Here is a 20790-nt window from a genome sequence, read left to right on the forward strand (position 1 = left end):
TTCACCATAGTCCCAGATGACCACAGGCTGCTTTCCCCTTTGAGGGGGAGAGCTGACTGGTGGCGATTTAACCTGAGGATCACCACACCTCAGACGAGGGGCAAGGTTGAGAAGGCAGGGCCTTTCATGAATAACCTCAGCCGGTACGGGAATTGAACCCACACAATTGGCATCATGAACCAGCTGTCGAGCCAACTGAGCTAAACCTGTCATGTACAGCCCACTTGAGGTCAGTCCTTTTTTTAAAAATTAAATATTTTATTGAAAATTTTTGGTCAACCAACACAGTACATTGTGCATCCTTTACACAATATTATAATAACACAAATAACAATGACCTATTTTATAAACAAAAAATGAATAAATAATAAATAACAAAAATGAAAACTAACCATAATTGGCAACTGCCTTATCACAAGTAACACTCTCCAAAAATATAATTTAACAGTCCAATATATAATTATCTGTCGCAACGACCTATACATATTATACAGTATATATTAACAACCCTGAGAGTCCTTCTGGTTCCTCCTTCCCCCCCTCCCCCCCCCACCCCCCACCCCCCTCTCCCCCCACGCCCCCCCCCCCCCCCCCCCCCCCCGATCCTGGGCTGCTGCTGCTGCCTTCTTTTTTCCATTCCATCGATCTTTCTGCGAGGTATTCGACGAACGGTTGCCACCGCCTGGTGAACCCTTGAGCCGACCCCCTTAGAACGAACTTAATCCGCTCTAGCTTTATAAACCCTGCCATGTCATTTATCCAGGTCTCCACCCCCGGGGGCTTGGCTTCTTTCCACATTAACAATATCCTGCGCCGGGCTACTAGGGACGCAAAGGCCAAAACATCGGCCTCTCTCGCCTCCTGCACTCCCGGCTCTTGTGCAATCCCAAATATAGCCAACCCCCAGCTTGGTTCGACTAGGACCCCCACTACTTTTGAAAGCACCTTTGTCACCCCCATCCAAAACCCCTGTAGTGCCGGGCATGACCAAAACATATGGGTATGATTCGCTGGGCTTCTCGAGCACCTCGCACACCTATCCTCCACCCCAAAAAATTTACTGAGCCGTGCTCCAGTCATATGCGCCCTGTGTAATACCTTAAACTGAATCAGGCTTAGCCTGGCACACGAGGACGACGAGTTTACCCTGCTTAGGGCATCTGCCCACAGCCCCTCCTCGATCTCCTCCCCCAGCTCTTCTTCCCATTTCCCTTTTAGTTCATCTACCATAGTCTCCCCTTCGTCCCTCATTTCCCTATATATATCTGACACCTTACCATCCCCCACCCATGTCTTTGAGATCACTCTGTCCTGCACCTCTTGTGTCGGGAGCTGCGGGAATTCCCTCACCTGTTGCCTCGCAAAAGCCCTCAGTTGCATATACCTGAATGCATTCCCTTGGGGCAACCCATATTTCTCGGTCAGCGCTCCCAGACTCGCGAACTTCCCATCCACAAACAGATCTTTCAGTTGCGTTATTCCTGCTCTTTGCCACATTCCATATCCCCCATCCATTCCCCCCAGGGCAAACCTATGGTTGTTTCTTATCGGGGACCCCCCCAAGGCTCCAGTCTTTCCCCTATGCCGTCTCCACTGTCCCCAAATCTTCAGTGTAGCCACCACCACCGGGCTTGTGGTGTAGTTCCTCGGTGAGAACGGCAATGGGGCTGTCACCATAGCCTGTAGGCTAGTCCCCCTACAGGACGCCCTCTCTAATCTCTTCCACGCCGCTCCCTCCTCCTCTCCCATCCACTTACTCACCATTGAAATATTAGCGGCCCAATAATACTCACTTAGGCTCGGTAGTGCCAGCCCCCCCCTATCCCTGCTACGCTGTAAGAATCTCTTCCTCACTCTCGGGGTCTTCCCGGCCCACACAAAACCCATGATGCTCTTTTCAATCCTTTTAAAAAAAGCCTTCGTGATCACCACCGGGAGGCACTGAAACACAAAGAGGAATCTCGGGAGGACCACCATCTTAACCGCCTGCACCCTCCCTGCCAGTGACAGGGATACCATATCCCATCTCTTGAAATCCTCCTCCATTTGTTCCACCAACCGCGTTAAATTTAACCTATGCAATGTGCCCCAATTCTTGGCTATCTGGATCCCCAGGTAACGAAAGTCCCTTGTTACCTTCCTCAACGGTAGGTCCTCTATTTCTCTACTCTGCTCCCCTGGATGCACCACAAACAACTCACTTTTCCCCATGTTCAATTTATACCCTGAAAAATCCCCAAACTCCCCAAGTATCTGCATTATTTCTGGCATCCCCTCCGCCGGGTCTGCCACGTATAGTAGCAAATCGTCCGCATACAAAGATACCCGGTGTTCTTCTCCTCCTCTAAGTACTCCCCTCCACTTCTTGGAACCCCTCAACGCTATCGCCAGGGGCTCAATCGCCAGTGCAAACAATAATGGGGACAGAGGGCATCCCTGCCTTGTCCCTCTATGGAGCCGAAAATATGTAGATCCCCGTCCATTCGTGACCACGCTCGCCATCGGGGCCCTATACAACAGCTGCACCCATCTAACATACCCCTCTCCAAAACCAAATCTCCTCAACACCTCCCACAAATAATCCCACTCCACTCTATCAAATGCTCTCTCGGCATCCATCGCCACTACTATCTCCGTTTCCCCCTCTGGTGGGGCCATCATCATTACCCCGAACAGACTCCGTATATTCGTATTCAGCTGTCTCCCCTTCACAAACCCAGTTTGGTCCTCGTGGACCACCCCCGGACACATTCCTCTATTCTCATTGCCATTACCTTGGCCAGGATCTTGGCATCTACATTTAGGAGGGAAATAGGTCTATAGGACCCGCATTGTAGCGGGTCCTTTTCCTTCTTTAAGAGAAGCGATATCGTTGCTTCAGACATAGTCGGGGGCAGTTGTCCCCTTTCCTTTGCCTCATTAAAGGTCCTCATCAATACCGGGGCGAGCAAGTCCACATATTTTCTATAGAATTCGACTGGGAATCCATCCGGTTCCGGGGCCTTTCCCGCCTGCATGCTCCTAATTCCTTTCACCACTTCTTCTACCTCGATCTGTGCTCCCAGTCCCACCCTTTCCTGCTCTTCCACCTTGGGAAATTCCAGCCGATCCAAGAAGCCCATCATTCTCTCCCTCCCATCCGGGGGTTGAGCTTCATATAATTTTTTATAAAATGTCTTGAACACTCCATTCACTCTCTCCGCTCCCCGCTCCATCTCTCCTTCCTCATCCCTCACTCCCCCTATTTCCCTCGCTGCTCCCCTTTTCCTCAATTGGTGTGCCAGCAACCTGCTCGCCTTCTCCCCATATTCGTACTGTACACCCTGTGCCTTCCTCCATTGTGCCTCTGCAGTGCCCGTAGTCAGCAAGTCAAATTCTACATGTAGCCTTTGCCTTTCCCTGTACAGTCCCTCCTCCGGTGCTTCCGCATATTGTCTGTCCACCCTCAAAAGTTCTTGCAGCAACCGCTCCCGTTCCTTACTCTCCTGCTTCCCATTATGTGCCCTTATTGATATCAGCTCCCCTCTAACCACCGCCTTCAACGCCTCCCAGACCACTCCCACCTGGACCTCCCCATTATCATTGAGTTCCAAGTACTTTTCAATGCACCCCCTCACCCTTAGACACACCCCCTCATCTGCCATTAGTCCCATGTCCATTCTCCAGGGTGGGCGCCCTCCTGTTTCCTCCCCTATCTCCAAGTCTACCCAGTGTGGAGCGTGATCCGGAATGGCTATAGCCGTATACTCCGTTCCCCTCACCTTCGGGATCAACGCCCTTCCCAGCACAAAAAAGTCTATTCGCGAGTAGACTTTATGGACATAGGAGAAAAACGAGAACTCCTTACTCCTAGGTCTGCTAAATCTCCACGGGTCTACACCTCCCATCTGCTCCATAAAATCTTTAAGTACCTTGGCTACTGCCGGCCTCCTTCCAGTCCTGGACTTCGACCTATCCAGCCCTGGTTCCAACACCGTATTAAAATCTCCCCTCACTATCAGCTTTCCCATCTCTAGGTCCGGAATGCGTCCTAGCATCCGCCTCATAAAATTGGCATCATCCCAGTTCGGGGCATATACGTTTACCAAAACCACCGTCTCCCCCTGTAGTTTGCCACTCACCATCACGTATCTGCCCCCGTTATCCGCCACTATAGTCTTTGCCTCGAACATTACCCGCTTCCCCACTAATATAGCCACCCCCCTGTTTTTCGCATCTAGCCCCGAATGGAACACCTGCCCCACCCATCCTTTGCGTAGCCTAACCTGGTCTATCAGTTTCAGGTGCGTTTCCTGTAACATAACCACATCTGCCTTAAGTTTCTTAAGGTGTGCGAGTACCCGTGCCCTCTTTATCGGCCCGTTCAGCCCTCTCACGTTCCACGTGATCAGCCGGGTTGGGGGGCTTCCCACCCCCCCCCTTGTCGATTAGCCATCCCCTTTTTCCAGCTCCTCACCCGGTTCCCACGCAGCTGTATCTCCCCCAGGCGGTGCCCCCCCACCCATCCCCTCCCATACCAGCTCCCCCCTCTCCCCAGCAGCAGCAACCCAGTAATTCCCCCCTCCCATTCCCCCCCCCCGCTAGATCCCCCGCTAGCGTAATTACTCCCCCCATGTTGCTCCCAGAAGTCAGCAAACTCTGGCCGACCTCGGCTTCCCCCCGTGACCTCGGCTCGCACCGTGCGACGCCCCCTCCTTCCTGCTTCTCTATTCCCGCCATGATTATCATAGCGCGGGAACCAAGCCTGCGCTTCTCCCTTGGCCCCGCCCCCAATGGCCAACGCCCCATCTCCTCCACCTCCCCTCCTCCCCCCATCACCACCTGTGGAAGAGAGAAAAGTTACCACATCGCAGGATTAGTACATAAAACTCCTCTTTCCCCCCTTTTTAACCCCCCTCTTCGCCCCCCCACATTCGCCCCACCACTTTGTTCAAACGTTCATTTTAATAACCCGCTCATTCCAGTTTTTCTTCCACAATAAAAGTCCACGCTTCATCCGCCGTCTCAAAGTAGTGGTGCCTCCCTCGATATGTGACCCACAGTCTTGCCGGTTGCAGCATTCCAAACTTTATCTTCTTTTTATGAAGAACTGCCTTGGCCCGATTAAAGCTCGCCCTCCTTCTCGCCACCTCCGCACTCCTATCGTGATAAACGCGGATCACCGCGTTCTCCCATTTACTGCTCCGAGTTTTCTTTGCCCATCTAAGGACCATTTCTCTATCCTTAAAACGGAGGAATCTCACCACTATGGCTCTGGGAATTTCTCCTGCTCTCGGTCCTCGCGCCATCACTCCGTATGCTCCCTCCACCTCCAACGGACCCGCCGGGGCCTCCGCTCCCATTAACGAGTGCAGCATCGTGCTCACATATGCCCCAACGTCCGCTCCCTCCGCACCTTCAGGAAGACCAAGAATCCTCAGGTTGTTCCTCCTTGCGTTGTTCTCCAGTGCCTCCAACCTTTCCACACATCGTTTCTGATGTGCCTCATGCGTCTCCGTCTTCACCACCAGGCCCTGTATGTCGTCCTCATTCTCGGCTGCCTTTGCCTTCATGACCCGAAGCTCCCGCTCCTGGGTCTTTTGTTCCTCCTTTATCCCTTCGATCGCCTGTAGTATCGGGGCCAACAGCTCTTTCTTCATTTCCTTTTTGAGCTCTTCCACACAGCATTTCAAGAACTCTTGTTGTTCAGGGCCCCATGTTAAACTGCCACCTTCCGACGCCATCTTGGTTTTTGCTTGCCTTCCTTGCCGCTGTTCTAAAGGATCCACTGCAATCCGGCCACTTTCTCCTCCTTTTTTCATTCGTATCCAGGGGGGATTCCCTTCTGGTTTACCGCACAGTGTTTTTAGCCGTCAAAATTGCCGTTGGGGCTCCTATCAAGAGCCCAAAAGTCCGTTTCACCGGGAGCTGCCGAAACGTGCGACTCAGCTGGTCATCGCCGCACCCGGAAGTCCACTTGAGGTCAGTCCTAACCTGAATTGTTTTCTGGTAACAGTAATGCTATTTCTGAGAAATATAAACTGATAAAAGTACATTTGAAATATGAAACTTTGATTTTTTCAAATATGCTGTCATCAAAAAAGAACAATTTTAAGTGAGTTAACATGCTATTATTTATTCTTCTGTCCAGTTTCAAATTAAGCTCAGACTAATGTCTTTTGGGTACATTCATTGATATAAAATACATTTGGTAAATTGTAATCTAGGTCTTTAATGTATATTAATGACCTGGATTTGTACACAGGGCATAATTTAAATGTTTTCAGATGATACTAAATCTTCAGGAGGATATAGACATAGCAAGTGAAAGTTAATCCACAGAAGTGTGAAATGAGACATTTAGGTAGGAATAATGAGGAGAGGCAATGTAAAATAATTAGGACAATTTTATAGAACAAAGTGGGTGTACATGCATAAATCTTTCAAGGTGGCAGGATACATTCAGAAAACTTTTAACAACTTATGGGATCCTTCACTTTATACAAGCGCTTGAGGGAGATGGAAGTGGATGACTATGATAGCAAAGTTAGTTGAAAAAAGTGGGAGGAAGATCAGGTGGAGCATTAATACCAGCATGGACTTGTTGGGCCGATTGACCTGTTTCTGTGCCATATATCCCATGCTTATTAATAGAGTAACAGGGTGCAAAAACTTGGTAGATCTGCCAAACTGGTTGAGCTTATAATAGACTATTATGTTCCATTCAGGGCAACATAGTTTAGGAAGAATGCTAAGACATTGGAGAGGGTTCAGAGGGGATTTACTAGGATTTTATCAATGTTGAGAAATTTCATTTGCGTTGAGATAGTGGAGAAGTTGCTATTGTTATTAGAACAGAGGAGATTCGATACAGGTGTCCAAAACAATGAATGGTTCTTTTAGAGCAAATAAAGAGAAACTGTTTCCACTGGCAGAAGGGTTGGTGTGCAGAAGCGATTGGAAAAAAAGAACCAGATGAGGCATGGGCAAATATGTTTTTTTCGCAGCGTGTTTTGTGATCTGGGATACTCTACCTGAAAGGGTGATGGAAGCAGATTCAAAAGTAATGGTGAAAATGGATTTGCATAAATATTTGAAGAGGGAAAAATTACAGAGCTATAAGAAAAGGGGAGTGGCATTAATTAGATCACTGTACTTAAGAGTTGCTCAGGCACACTGGGCCAAATGGTCTCATCTTTTACTGTATCATTCTATTATTATTTGCTAGCATAGCATGGAGTTATCTAAATTTGATACTAACTTGACAATGAATTTGGTTCAAAGTGGACTAAGTAAAGTTGTAAGTGTGACTATTGCCATTGAGCTATGGGAGTTCCCTTGTGAGGCAGGGGTTGAAATTTGCTGCAGGCAAACCCTGCATATACCTGCTATATTTGTCTTGTAAGTGTAATGTGCTGGTTCAAAAAATGCAAAAGGGTTTTTGATCTTTGGCTTGGTAACTCTAATTTATATAGCGGAAGTTAACAAATGTAACTAAAATTAAAACAGCCACATCTAAGATAATCAGTTATAAAATGCTAAATAGCATTCATAAACTGGGGTGGATTTCTCATTTAAACAATATTGAAGATTTTGTTCTAACTCTATGATTTATCATTCTGGCTCTGCATCTGTGATATTCTTGTATTACTTTTATTTCCTTGTAGGATTTCCTCTCGATAGCAAGCAATGTAACAAGACAAAGAAAGGATGCCACAGAAAACGTCGAGTTTGATTCAAGTATATTAATGAGAGCAGTTGAATCATTCAGTGACTTTTTTACGCCTCCTGAAAAAGAATTCAGTGTATTATTTGCGAACATTGAGTTAAAAGGAAAAGAATTTGACGCTGAACCCGAGGACAGTTATTTTCAGAGGTTTTCTGAAAATTATACCGCAGAGATAGATATCAACATTTTGAAAGAAAGCATGAAAAATAATTCTTTCAAAATATCAACCATCCTGTATCTAAATATAGATGACATTTTACCCCAAAATACAGAATCAGAAGGACTTCCAAAAGATTACTTTATAAACAGCCGGGTTCAAGCGACTACGTTGAAAGTGAACACGAGTGAAAAGAAAACAGATATTAATTTATCCATCAAAATGTTTTTTCCTCCAAAACAAGCAAATGGTGATTTGAAAACTGCAAGGTGTGTTTTCTGGGATTATCACAAAGGCGGCTGGTCACTTGTAGGTTGCAAAACAAAAGTTTCTGTCAATGGAACATACTGCATTTGCAATCACTTAACACCCTTTTCTGTGCTCATGTCTCGCAGTGAACGACTAATTCCATTTCTTGATGAAATTACCTACATAGGAATGGTGATTTCCATTGGGTCGCTGGTATTATTTATCACTGTTGAAATTGTTGTGTGGAACGCAGTTGTCAAAACCAGTGTGACCCATTTCCGTCACACCACCCTCATCAACACTGCGATTGCTTTGCTATTTGCTCAATGTTTCTTCCTAATTGGTGCGATCCATTCTGTTAAAAACAATGAAACCTTGTGTACAATTGCAACAATATTCTGTCATTTTTTCTTCCTTTCAGTATTCTTTTGGACACTAACACAAAGCCTAACACTTCTCTACCGGCTTCTCTTTGTTTTCCATCAAATGACAAAGTCAATCTTTATGTCTTTTTCGTTTTTTGTTGGCTATGTTTGCCCCCTCGCAATAGTTATCGCTACAACCACAACCTTCATAAGCAAAGGGAAATATAAGAAGGAAAAAGTCTGTTGGCTAAATGCCAAACCGTCTGGAGAATTCACCGCCTTTTATACATTCATCATACCAGTTGGATGCATTATTGGAATCAATATGCTAATCCTGGCAGTGGTCATTATGAAACTAATGAGGCCATCTGTATCAGAAGGAATAAGAAACAAGGAGGACAAAGAAACAATTACGAAAATCGTTAAAGCCATCCTGATTCTCACTCCAACTTTTGGATTGACCTGGATCGTTGGATTTTCTCTGACGGAAGATTCTCATGATTTTGAGCATTATGCTTTTGTTCTCTTAAACTCAATTCAGGTAAAGTACATATCAGGCCCAGTACTGTAGCATTAAATAACGTTGTGAACTTTGACTGGAGATGATAACAATACATTACCATTTCTCTTCAAGGGTTTGTTTATTTTAATAACAACCGGTGTCACAGAGATCAAGGTGAAAACATTTGAGCTTCATTTTTGTGAATTTATGCACTTTTGCTTCTTTTGTTCAGAATTAATTTTAAATGTTACTTCTTTTTGAATTGTAGGTACGAGAAGCCTTCATAAATCGGGTGAAGTTAATGGTAAGTCTTATTTCTAAACCTGAAATTACATCATAAGTAACAAGATGAATGAGTTAAATGATTGCCTTGATAAAAGTCTTGGAAGTTTCAGCTAAAATGATGCAAGTGCACGATTGCATTTGTATGTTGTGGAAATCATTTAGGGATTGAGGTGGGCAAACACAAGTTAGGATATGAAATGGGAAAGGGCTAATAAACTCTAGCTGTTCAACCCAGAGAAACTGTGACTAATATTTCCTGTCGAAATGGGATGGACAAATGTCATCTCTGGTGAAATTCGTACTATCTACGGTCACAATCAATATTTCTAAGAGGCAGGCACATTCCTGATGCAGAAGTAGTCCAGAAAAGTGTTCCAACCCTACTGCTTGCCTTGAAACACTGAAGAAGCTTGGAGCAATCAAGTAAAAAAGCCTAACTCCAGTTTCTTTTGTAAAAAAAATTTCAGCTGAAACTGTTGGCTTGGGAGACAATAGTTTGGTCAGCTCCAAATGTGATGCGAGACAAAACATTTTCACGTAACAAATGGTTTGGGTCTGGAATGCACGGCCTAGAAGTGGTGGAGGCAGGTTCAATTGATGCATTAAAGAAGGCATTAGATAATTATTTGAATAGAAACAATGTACAGGGGCACGGGGAACATGCACATTTGGAGAACCAATGCAGATAAGATGGGTCGAATGGTCTCCTTCTGTGCCGTAACAATTCAGACATTCTGTGATCATCTTTTCAGGCTTGCGCCTTATCCTAGACATATAGGCAACCCAGTAGGGAAGAGTAAGAAAGGTGTTCATTGATGTAGTGCCTTCATCTCTGCTGCCTCACGGTGCCGAGGTCCCAGGTTCGATCCCGGCTCTGGGTCACTGTCCTTGTGGAGTTTTTTTTTTATAAATGTTTTTTGTTGGATTTTTGAACAAAGTATATTTGCCGTTATGTACACAGGATATGATATATATATCTATATAGAAGGAAAGAGCACACACCCACAAATCACAAAGGGGGAGGAGAAAAGAAAAAAAAAAACAGTAACAACACGAGAAAAGTACAAAATCAAATAATGTAACTGGTCGGGTATAATGCACCCGCCCAGCCGCAGCAACACTGTACACTTGGCAAAATTATTTACACACATAAGTAGGCATCTGTTCGTGCCGGAGAGCCAATTCCGGAGGGCAATCCTCGAATGGGTCTGGTGCCGGTGTTGCCCGGACGGATTTCGGTGCCGTTGTCGTCTCGTGCTCACTACCGCTTCAGCTGGCCCTCCCGTCCTCCGCCTGTATTCTCCTTTTTCTCTTTCCTGTGGATGTCCAGTTAGTTAACGTTTCCTTGCTTCCCCCCTCACCTACGTCCCTGGCTCTCCTCTATTGTTCCCTGTCTCTTCCCTCCTCCACCTCCGCCCCCCCCCCTCGCCCCCCCCCTGTGGTTCGCCTTTCCTTCCTCCTAGATTGAGCTGCCCCCCCCCCCCCCCCCCCCACCTATCCCAGTCTATCCCTCCCTCTCATGCTTTGGCTTCTTTCTGGTTCTTGCTACCTGGCTATTCTTCTGCTTGTTTGTTGGCCACAAACAAATCCCGGAACAATTGAGTGAATGGCTCCCATGTTCTGTGGAAGCCGTCATCTGACCCTCGGATGGCGAATTTGGAGAGATTCCGAGAGGTTGGACAGCTAGTCTGCAGATTTGGGTGGTGCTGCTGACCGCCAGCCGAACAGGATTCTACGGCGGGCGATCAGGGAGGCAAAGGCAAGGACGTCTGCCCTCCTCCCCAGGAATAGATCTGGCTTGTCTGAAGCCCCGAAGACCGCCACTTTCGGGCATGGCTCCAACCTCACTCCCACCACTTTGGACATTGCCTCGAAGAAGGTAGTCCAGTGCTCCACAAGTCTGGGGCAGGACCAGAACATGTGGGCATGGTTGGCCGGGCCTCCTTGGTACCGTTCACATTTATCCTCCACCTCCGGGAAGAACCTACTCAGACGAGTTCTTGTTAAGTGGGCTCCATGAACTACTTTTAGTTGCGTCAGGCTGAGCCTTGCGCACGTGGAGGTGGAGTTGACGCTATGCAGTGCTTTGCTCCAGAGTCACCACTCTATTTCAATCCCCAGGTACTCCTCCCATTTCATTCCTGTTGCGTCCAGTATGGTGCCGGCCCCTTCTACCAGTCGGTCATACATGTCGCTAGTCTCCTTTCTCTAATATGCTTGCGTCTAGTTACTCTTCCAGTAATGTCTGTCGTGGTGGTTGTAGGTAAGTCCTTGTCTCCTTTCATAGGAAGTTTTTGAGTTGCAGGTACCTTAGCTCGTTCCCCCTGGCTAGCTGGAATTTCTCTGTCAGTACGTCCAGTGTTGCGACCCTGCCGTCAGTATATAGGTCCCTGACTGTCCGTGTCCCCCCGTCCTGTCTCCACCTTTTGAAGGTGGCGTCAGTCAGTGCTGATGTGAACCTATGGTTGTTGCAGATGGGAGTTTTGTCTGACATTTTGGTCAGGCCAAATTGCTGCCGTGGTTGGTTCCAGGACTGGAGGGTGGCTATCACCACCGGGCTGCTGGAGTGTTTTTTGGGTGGGGATGGGAGTGCCGCCATGGCGAGGGCCCGGAGGGAGGTCCCCATGCAGGAGGTCTCTTCCGCGCGCACCCACTCGGCTTCTGGCTCCTTGATCCATCCCCTTATTCGCTCGGCCGTCGCCGCCCAGTGGTAGATTGTAGGTTTGGGAGGGCTAGCCCTCCCCTTGATTTTGTTTTTTGTAAGACCTTCTTTGAGATCCTAGCATTCTTCACCCCCCCCCCCCCCCCACCCACCTCATACGAACGCCATGATTAGTTTGTCTAATGCTTTGAAAAAGGCCTTGGGGATGTAGATCGGGATGGATCTGAATAGGAAGAGGTACCTGGGCAGCACGTTCATTTTGATCGTCTGGACTCTCCCCGCGAGGGAGAGTGGGAGTGTGTTCCATCTTTGCAGGTCCTTTTTTACTTCCTCTGTCAGACTGGTGAGGTTCCATTTGTGGATCCCATTCCAGTCATGGGCTATTTGGATCCCCAGGTAGCGGAATTTGTGTTGGGCTTGTTTAAACGGCAGTCCCGTTAGGGCTGCCCCACCTACTTGTGGATGTACTGGGAAGATCTCGCTTTTGCTCCTGTTGAGTTTGTAGCCCGAGAAGGCGCCAAACTCTTTCAGGAGCGCGATGATCCCATCCATGCTGCTTTGTGGGTCCGAAATATAGAGGAGCAGGTCATCTGCATAGAGTGAGACTCTGTGCTCTCTGCCACCCCTTTGGATCCCCCTCCAGCTTTTTGCTGCTCTGAGAGCAATTGCTAATGGTTCGATCGCTAGAGCGAACAGCAGTGGGGACAGTGGGCATCCTTGTCTGGTGCCCTTCTGCAGCTGGAAGTATCGGGAGTTGGTGTTGTTGGTCTGTACACTCGCCATGGGAGTGCTGTATAGGAGTTTTACCCAGGAGGTGAATCCTGTTCCAAGCCCAAACCGCTCCAGTACCTCTATGAGGTATTTCTATTCGATTCTGTCGAAGGCCTTTTCTGAGTCTCGGGAGACGATCACCTCTGGTGTTCTCTCCCCGAATGGGGTCATTATCACGTTCAGCAGGTGCCTAATGTTGGATGTAAGCTGTCTACCTTTGACAAAGCCCATCTGGTCCTCTGCGACCACCTCTGGTACGCAGTCTTCTAGCCTTTGGCTAGAATCTTGGCCAGTATTTTGGCATCTGCGTCAGCAGTGAGATGGGTCTGTATGACCCACATTCCGTTGGGTCTTTATCTTTCTTAGGTATCAGCGAGATTGAGGCCTGTGCTAGCGTGGGTGGCAGTGTGCCCCTAGCCAGCGAGTCTGTGAACATCTCCCGCAGGTGCGGGGCCAGTGCTGTCGCAAATATTTTGTAGAAGTCCGCCGGGAACCCGTCTGGTCCCGGTGCCTTCTCCGCCTGCATGGAGCTAATGCTGTCAATGATCTCTCCCAGTGCTAGTGGTGCTGCCAGGCCCCGTTTTCTGCGCTCCCCCACGACTGGTATGTCCAGTCCTTCAAGGAACCGTTTCATCCCGGACTCCCCCATTGGGGGCTCTGAGGTGTACAGCCCTTGGTAGAAGGCCTTGAAGGCTTTGTTGATATTTTCTGGCTCTGTTTGTAATGCGCCTCTGGTATCCCTGATTTGTGAAATTTCTCTGGTGGCTGCCTGCTTTCTCAGTTGGTGTGCCAGCAGGCGGCTGGCTTTGTCTCCGTGTTCGTTTAGGGTCCCACGTGCCTGGCGGAGTTGGTGCACTGCTTTCCTGGTGGAGAGCAGATCAAAGTTCCTTTGTAACTCTTTCCTGTCCGCCAGGAGCTCTACGGTCGGGGCCTCAGAGTATTTATGGTCTACCTCCAGTATGGAGTCGACCAGCTGCTGCCTAGCCGCCCTTTCCTCCCTATCTCTTTGTGCTTCGAAAGCGACAATTTCCCCTCTTAGTCCGGCCTTTAGCGCTTCCCAGAACGTGGAGGGTGAGTTCTTCCCGTTCTGATTGTTCTCCGTGTACTCTGCTATGGCCCGCGATATCTTTTCATTGAGGCCTTGTCAGCTAGTAGGGCAACGTCCAACCTCCATGTGGGGCGTTGGGCCCTGCACGTCTCCAGTCTCACGTCCATGTAATGTGGAGCGTGGTCTGATATCACAATTGCGGAGTATTCCACTTTGTCTATCCCCGGAAGCACCGTTTTCCCCACCACAAAGAAGTCATTCTGGTGTATACGTTGTGTACTGGGGAGAAGAAGAACTCCTTCTCCCCTGGGTGGGTGAACCTCCAGGGGTCCACGCTCCCATCTGTTCCATAAAGTGACTGAGTTCCCTTGCCATGTTTGAGGGTTTCCCCGACTTGGGGTTCGATCTGTCAGTCGTTGGGTCCTGTATACAGTTGAAGTCCCTCCCCATGATTAGCTGGTGCATCTCTATGTCAGGGATTTCTGCCATGGTCTTCTTGATTAAGCTCGTGTCATCCCAGTTGGGCGCGTACATGTTAACTAGTACTACCGGTGCCCCATCCAGGGTCCCGTTAACTATGACGTACCGTTCCCCTGGGTCCGCAACCGTCTTTGTCGCCCTAAACATCACCCATTTGCTGACCAGTATTGCCACCCCCCCTGGTCCTCGTCCCAGAGCAGGAATGGTGGGTCTGTCCCACCCAGCCATTTCTTACCCACAGTCGGTCCTGCTCTCTCAGGTGTGTCTTTTGAAGGAAGATTATGTCTGCCTTCACGTTTCTTAGGTGGTTGAGGACTCTGGATCTTTTCACTGGGCCGTTGAGTCACCTTACGTTCCAGGTGACTATCCTGGAGGGGGGCTTCTGTCCCCTCGCTCCTGTGGGATTAACCATTCTTACCTGGTGGACGCGCCCCTGCTCTCCGGGGTTCCCCCTTCTTAGGGGGCCGTACAGGATGGCCGCTGTCACTGCTCTCTCCATGCGGTCGGGCCCCTAGGCTCCGGGGCTTCCCTTCGTCCAAGGAGCCTCCGGCATGTCCGCCCGCTGTGCAGCCGCCACGCGGGTGGCTCCCTGAACTCTGGGCTCTCCCTTCACCCAGAGGCGTACTGGGTGGATGTTTGCAGCGATTCCTTGTTCCGAGCCCTTGGTTGTGGCACTTTGTAGCCCGATTGCTGTTCCTTTTCTAGCCTTGTTTGTCCCTCCGTCCCTGTGTTCCGCCCCCCCCCCTGTTCCCTCCCTTCCTGTGCCCCTCCCCCCCGGTCCTTCCCTTTCCTCCCCCTTTCTCCCCCTCTCCCGTACCCTCTGTCCCTCTTTCCCCTGCTCCTATCCCCGTTTGCCCTCCTGCCCCTGTTGAGTGGTCCCACCCTCCCTCTGCCTGGCGCCATCCCCTCTGTTGGGGGTGCGCTGCGGCCCTGCTTTTTTGCATGTCCCCGGTGCTAGCTTTCTTGCTAGTGCAGTTACCCCCCTCTAGGGAGTTACTGTCTCGTGATGCACTATCAATTACTACAAGACGAGAGTAGGGAATAATCAAGGCTTTATTAAGCAGAGATGTTGTGCCTCCTGCAGCTGCTCCCAGAATGGGAGCAGCTCCGGCGAGCACACACATTTATACACCGCCTACTGGGCGGAGCCAGCAGGCAGGGATTTACCCCCGTACCTCTAGTACCTTACCGTACTCCACCTAATATACAGTTACTACTTCTAATATAAAGATAGTGGTGACTACCACATCTTGCTTCTACCCTGCGTTTTTCTGCCCGCTCTTCCCCCATCCTACCCTGCGCTCCCCTCATTTGCTCTCCCTTCTCTGCTACTCTCGTACCCTCGTGCTGGGGCCTGGTTTCCCACCTGTGGCGGTTCGTTGGGTAGCGGTGCCTCACCCCTCCCCCCGTAGGCGTGTTGTTGCCCCTTGCCAGGGACCCCGTATTTCTATCCTCGCTTTTGGTTTTCCAGCCCGTGTTCCTCGATAAACTTGTTTGCTTCGGCGGGGGCTGTAAAGAAATACTATCTTTCTTGGTATGTGACCCAGAGTTTCGCTGGGTACAGCATACCAAAGCGCACATTGTTCCTGTGAAGGGCTGCTTTTGCTCTATTTTTTTATTTTTAAATATGTTTATTCAAATTTTTCCAACAAAAATTTTTAACAAACAAACCCCCCCCATAACAAAAAGAAGAAAGAACACAAACAGCACAATCAAAAATAATAAACTACTTATACATTGGGTTTCTCCCGCATATATTAACCTCCCCATATGACATTCAAAAGTACCCTTGGGGAAACCCCCCCCCCACCCGCCCAAATACCCCCCCCCCGACAGAGACACCACCCCCCCCCCCGGGTTGCTGCTGCAGCTGACCTCCTCCTAACGCTCTGCGAGATAGTCTAGGAACGGTTGCCACCGCCTGAAGACCCTCTCAAGGCAAACTTTATTCTCTCCAGCTTAATGAACCCTGCCATGTCACTGATCCAAGCTTCCACACTGGGGGGCTTTGCGTCTTTCCATAATAGCAAGATCCTCCGCCGGGCTACCAGGGACGCAAAGGCCAGGATACCGGCCTCTTTCGCCGCCTGCACTCCCGGTTCATCCGTTACCCCAAATAATGCCAACCCCCAGCTCGGCTTGACCTGGACTTTCACCACCTTGGACATAGTCCTCGTGAAACCCCTCCAGAACCCACCCAGTGCCGGGCACGACCAGAACATGTGAACGTGATTCGCCGGGCTTCCCGAGCACCTCCCACACCTGTCCTCCATCCCAAAGAACCTACTCAACCTCGCCCCTGTCATATGTGCTCTGTGAGTAACCTTAAATTGTATTAAGCTGAGCCTGGCGCAAGAGGAAGAGGAGTTAACCCTACTCGGGGCATCAGCCCACAGACCCTCATCAATCTCCTCCCCAAGCTCCTCCTCCCACTTGCCCTTTAGCTCCTCTACCGAAACCTCCTCCTCTTCTTTCATCTCTTGATAGATTGCCGAAACCTTGCCTTCTCCGACCCATACACACAAAATCACCCTGTCCTGAATCCTCTGTGCCGGGAGCAATGGGAATTCCCTCACCTGCCGCCTCACAAACGCCCTCACTTGCATATACCTGAACGCATTTCCCGGGGGTAGCCCAAACCTCTCCTCCAGCTCCCCTAGGCTCGCAAACGTTCCATCTATAAACAGGTCCCCCATTCTTCTGATCCCTGCCCGATGCCAGCTCCGAAACCCCCCATCCATCCCTCCCGGGACGAACCGATGGTTCTCCCGAATCGGGGACCAAACCGAGGCTCCCATCTCGCCTCTATGCCGTCTCCACTGCCCCCACATCTTCAACGTTGCCGCCACCACCGGACTCGTAGTGTACCGTGTTGGCGAGAGCGGCAGCGGTGCCGTCACCAGCGCCCTCAGGCCCGTGCCCCTGCAGGACGCCGTCTCCAACCTCTTCCACGCCGCCCGCTCCCCCTCTACTACCCACTTACGGATCATCGCCACATTGGCTGCCCAATAATAGTCGCACAAATTCAGCAGCGCCAGCCCTCCCTGTCCCTGATATGGTCCAGAAACACCCTCTTTACCCTCGGGGCCTTATTTGCCCACACGAAACCCATGATACTCCTACCTACCCATTTGAAAAAGGCCTTGGGAATCATAATGGGAAGGCACTGGAACATAAAGAGAAACCTCTGGAGGACCATCATTTTAACCGACTGTACCCTGCCCGCTAGCGAGAGTGGCAGCACATCCCATCTTTTGAAATCCTCCTCCATCTGCTCCACCAACCGTGTCAAATTGAGCTTCTGCAGGGCCCCCCATCTCCCAGCCACCTGGATCCCCAAGTACCGAAAGTTCCTTTTCGCCCTCTGCTTTTGCTCTATTGAATTCGGCCCGTCTCCTGGTGAGGTCTGCCCCAATGTCCTCGTGCATGCTAATGAGGTGCCCTTCCCATCTGCAGGTTCTGTTTTGCCTGGCCCAGCGCAGGATTGTTTCCCTGTCTTTGTACCGGTGTAGCTTAGCTGTAACAGCCCCCCAGTGTTCCTGTGCCCTGGGCTTCGGGCGCAGTGACCGGTTCGCTCTGTCCATTTCTGGTGGGTTGGGGAAAGTTTCCCTCCCCACTAAGTTGCCCAGCATCTCGGCCACTTGGCCGTGGGGTTTCTATCCCCGATCCCCTCTGGTAGCCCCACTATCCTGACATTTTGTCTTCTTGAGCAGTTTTCCTGGTCGTCTACCCTGCCCTTCAGGCTCCCCTGCGTTGTGCCCAGTCTCGCCGCCTCCTTCTCCAGGGCCCTGACCAGGTCGCTCATGTCAGTCGCGGCATTTTCCAGCTCCTTAATGGTCGCCTCTTGGGTTTCCAGACTCTCCTCCTGGGCTTCCAGTTTCTTCTCTGCTCTGCCCAGGACGAGTTGCACCTCTGCCAGGGCCTTGGCCATTGCTGCCTGTAATGCAGCCTCTATGTCTGCTTTGACCCCTGCCTTGCTGTCCTGCTGGTGTTCCCTCAGCGCCTCGGCAAAGGCTGCCTTCCAGTTCCCCTCTGGAAAATGCTCCTGTCTGCCCAGTTCTTTTTGTTGCAGCGAGGCTTCCATTCCGCCACTTCGTGCGCCGATTAGCTCGTCTGAGTGGGCTCGCGTATTGCCCCGTTTGCTCTCGGTGCCCTTTCTCCATCTGCTTTGTGTCCCTCATGGCATTTTTTCCCCCTTTTCTTTTCCCCCTTCCCCCTCTTTTTTTTTCTTTACTTTTTCTTTTTTCCTCCTTTTTCCCCCTTTCTTTTTTCTCCCCCCCCTCCCTTCTAAAAAAACTCTTTTCAGGTAAGTTTTTTTTGAAAAACGTGGCAAGGGAGAGGGAATTTTCTGTCCCTTTAACAGTTTTCTTTTCAAAGTTTTTTTTTTCCCCCAAAAAGAGGAAGTTCTTGTTTTCTTTTCCTCCTCCCCACTCACCAGGGTCGAGAGAGAGAGAAAGGCTTCTGGTCTGGCCGGGAGTCCCCCTTTGTTCTGCCGCCTGCCTCGTGGTGGTTGCCGCCGGGGGGAGGGGTAGGGGGGCTGATTCTGCTCGGCCACCCACGTTCTATTGTGCGGGGGGGGGGGGGGGTGGGGTGGGTGCGGGTGGCTCAGTCCCCTCTTCTGTACCGCTTCTCCTCGGCCGCCCACGTTCTGCTGTGTGGGGAGGGGTGGCTTGGTCGGGCCGGCTCGCAGGCCCGCACTCCGATGCGCGAGCTCCGTTCAGGTGGGCGCTCTTCGGCCGCTTCCAGGTCTCTGGTCCCAGCTCCTCTTGCATACCGTTCCTCCCATCGGGCCACAGCTTACCGGTATGGTCCCTTGCGGCCTCGTCTCCTTTTCCCTTGTCTGTGTGGAGTTTGCACATTCTCCCCGTGTTTGCGTGGGTTTCGGACCCACAACCCAAACATGTGCAGTCTAGGTGGATTGGCCACGCTAAATTGCCCCTTAATTGGAAAAAATGAATTGGGTACTCTAAATGTTTTTTTTAACTTGATGTAGTGCCTTCATGACTTCAGAATGTCCGAAAGCACTTTGCAGCCAATGAATTATTTTTGAAGTGCAGTCTCTGCAATTGTTATGGGCCAGGATTTAGAGAACCCCAAAGTGTATCATGGAGTTCACCTGACCCACAACTTTTAATAGATTGTGGGGAGCACACGGCCCACTCTACAGGTGTGGTACAGCAGAAATGGAAAAGTATTTTTTAAAGCAAAACAATGTTTATTCTATGAACTCAAGTTAACCTTTTTAAAACATACAGTGAACATCTTAGCAACCATTAATTCAAATACAACCCCCAAAGAATACAACACTAAGTAATGCTTAATAACTTCCCAAACACCATCCAGAAGACTTAAAAAACACCTTTTAACAGAAGCACATTAGGTTTACATTCACTACTGAGAACATTTATAATTCTGAATTCACCAAATGATTAAGAGATAGTCTTTTGATGGCAGAGAGAGCAGCAGGACACCTGCTTGGTCTGGCTTCAGCCCCAACACTGAAAACGAAACTAAAACACACGCTGCAGCAAACAGCCTAAAACAAAAGTAAAAAGCTGACAGACAGCCCAGCTCCACCCACACTCTGACATCACTGATGAACACCCATTTCTTAAAGGTACATTTCTTAAGCACCCAGTTCTTAAAAGTACTCTCTCTGACATCACTGTTTTCTTAAAGGTACATTGTTTAAACATCCATGTCTTAAAATAACTCTCACATGACACCTCCCCCCAAGAAAAAAAAAATGGACCATCAACTTCAAGATGGTTTCATTTTTCACCTTTTCACTATCCTTTAAGAAATGCACACAGTAAATATACTTTTTCGTTTCAAAAATCAACACACGCAACAGGTATAATAATATAGTCCATTTTTTTCCCATTCTTCTTCCAACTGAAATCTTTCTCAATTGACAGTCTCTTTGAACAAGAAGGTCTCTGCACGATCCGTCCATTTCTCTACACCTTGGCATTCCTCTTTAAAGTCAGATACTTTAGTTCAATCTGATCACAGAGTCCCTTGCAATTCTCCAACACAGGAGCATTGGTTATCACAGCTTTCAGGCAGTCAAATGCCTGTTGAAAGTCTGCTGTCCACTGAAATTTCCGATGTTTCTTCAGCAAGTCTGTCAGTGGAGCAATCACGCTACAAATCTTTTGAGCAAATGTTCGATCAAATACAGTCATGCCAAGATCTCTCATTATTTCCCTTCGTCTTGAGGGTATCGGAAACTCCTCAATAACTGCTGGTTTCACATCCCGTGTGACCATTCGACCCTGTCCAATTTTATGGCCAAGGAGAGTGACTTGGGCTTTTCCAAATTCACTTTCGGCTAGGCTTATCACCAAACACGCCTCCTGAAGTCGATTAAATAACTCCATCAGATGTTTGAAATGTTCTTTCCATGTCTGGCTGAAATTTACCAGATCGTCGATTGGGTAATCCTGAAACGACTTTGTTAGTTAACCGTTGAAATGTGGCTGGGGCGTTTTTCATGCCAAATGGCATAACTTTAAATTGGTATATAACATCTGGAGTCACAAAAGCAGAAATCTCCTTCG

General features: G+C 49.2%; 1 protein-coding gene across 1 annotated transcript in view; it reads left to right on the plus strand.

Moving 5' to 3' along the window:
• Positions 1-20790, plus strand: part of adgrf3a (adhesion G protein-coupled receptor F3a) — a 171178-nt gene that overhangs the window by 123971 nt on the left and 26417 nt on the right. The window contains exons 14-16 of the mRNA XM_072500692.1: positions 7647-9020; positions 9114-9155; positions 9250-9285. Of these exons, the coding sequence (XP_072356793.1) occupies positions 7647-9020; positions 9114-9155; positions 9250-9285 (1452 nt within the window). The remainder of the gene's footprint in view (positions 1-7646; positions 9021-9113; positions 9156-9249; positions 9286-20790) is intronic.

Source organism: Scyliorhinus torazame, chromosome 4 (assembly GCF_047496885.1).
Source record: "Scyliorhinus torazame isolate Kashiwa2021f chromosome 4, sScyTor2.1, whole genome shotgun sequence".
In the NCBI taxonomy this organism is placed as follows: domain Eukaryota; kingdom Metazoa; phylum Chordata; class Chondrichthyes; order Carcharhiniformes; family Scyliorhinidae; genus Scyliorhinus; species Scyliorhinus torazame.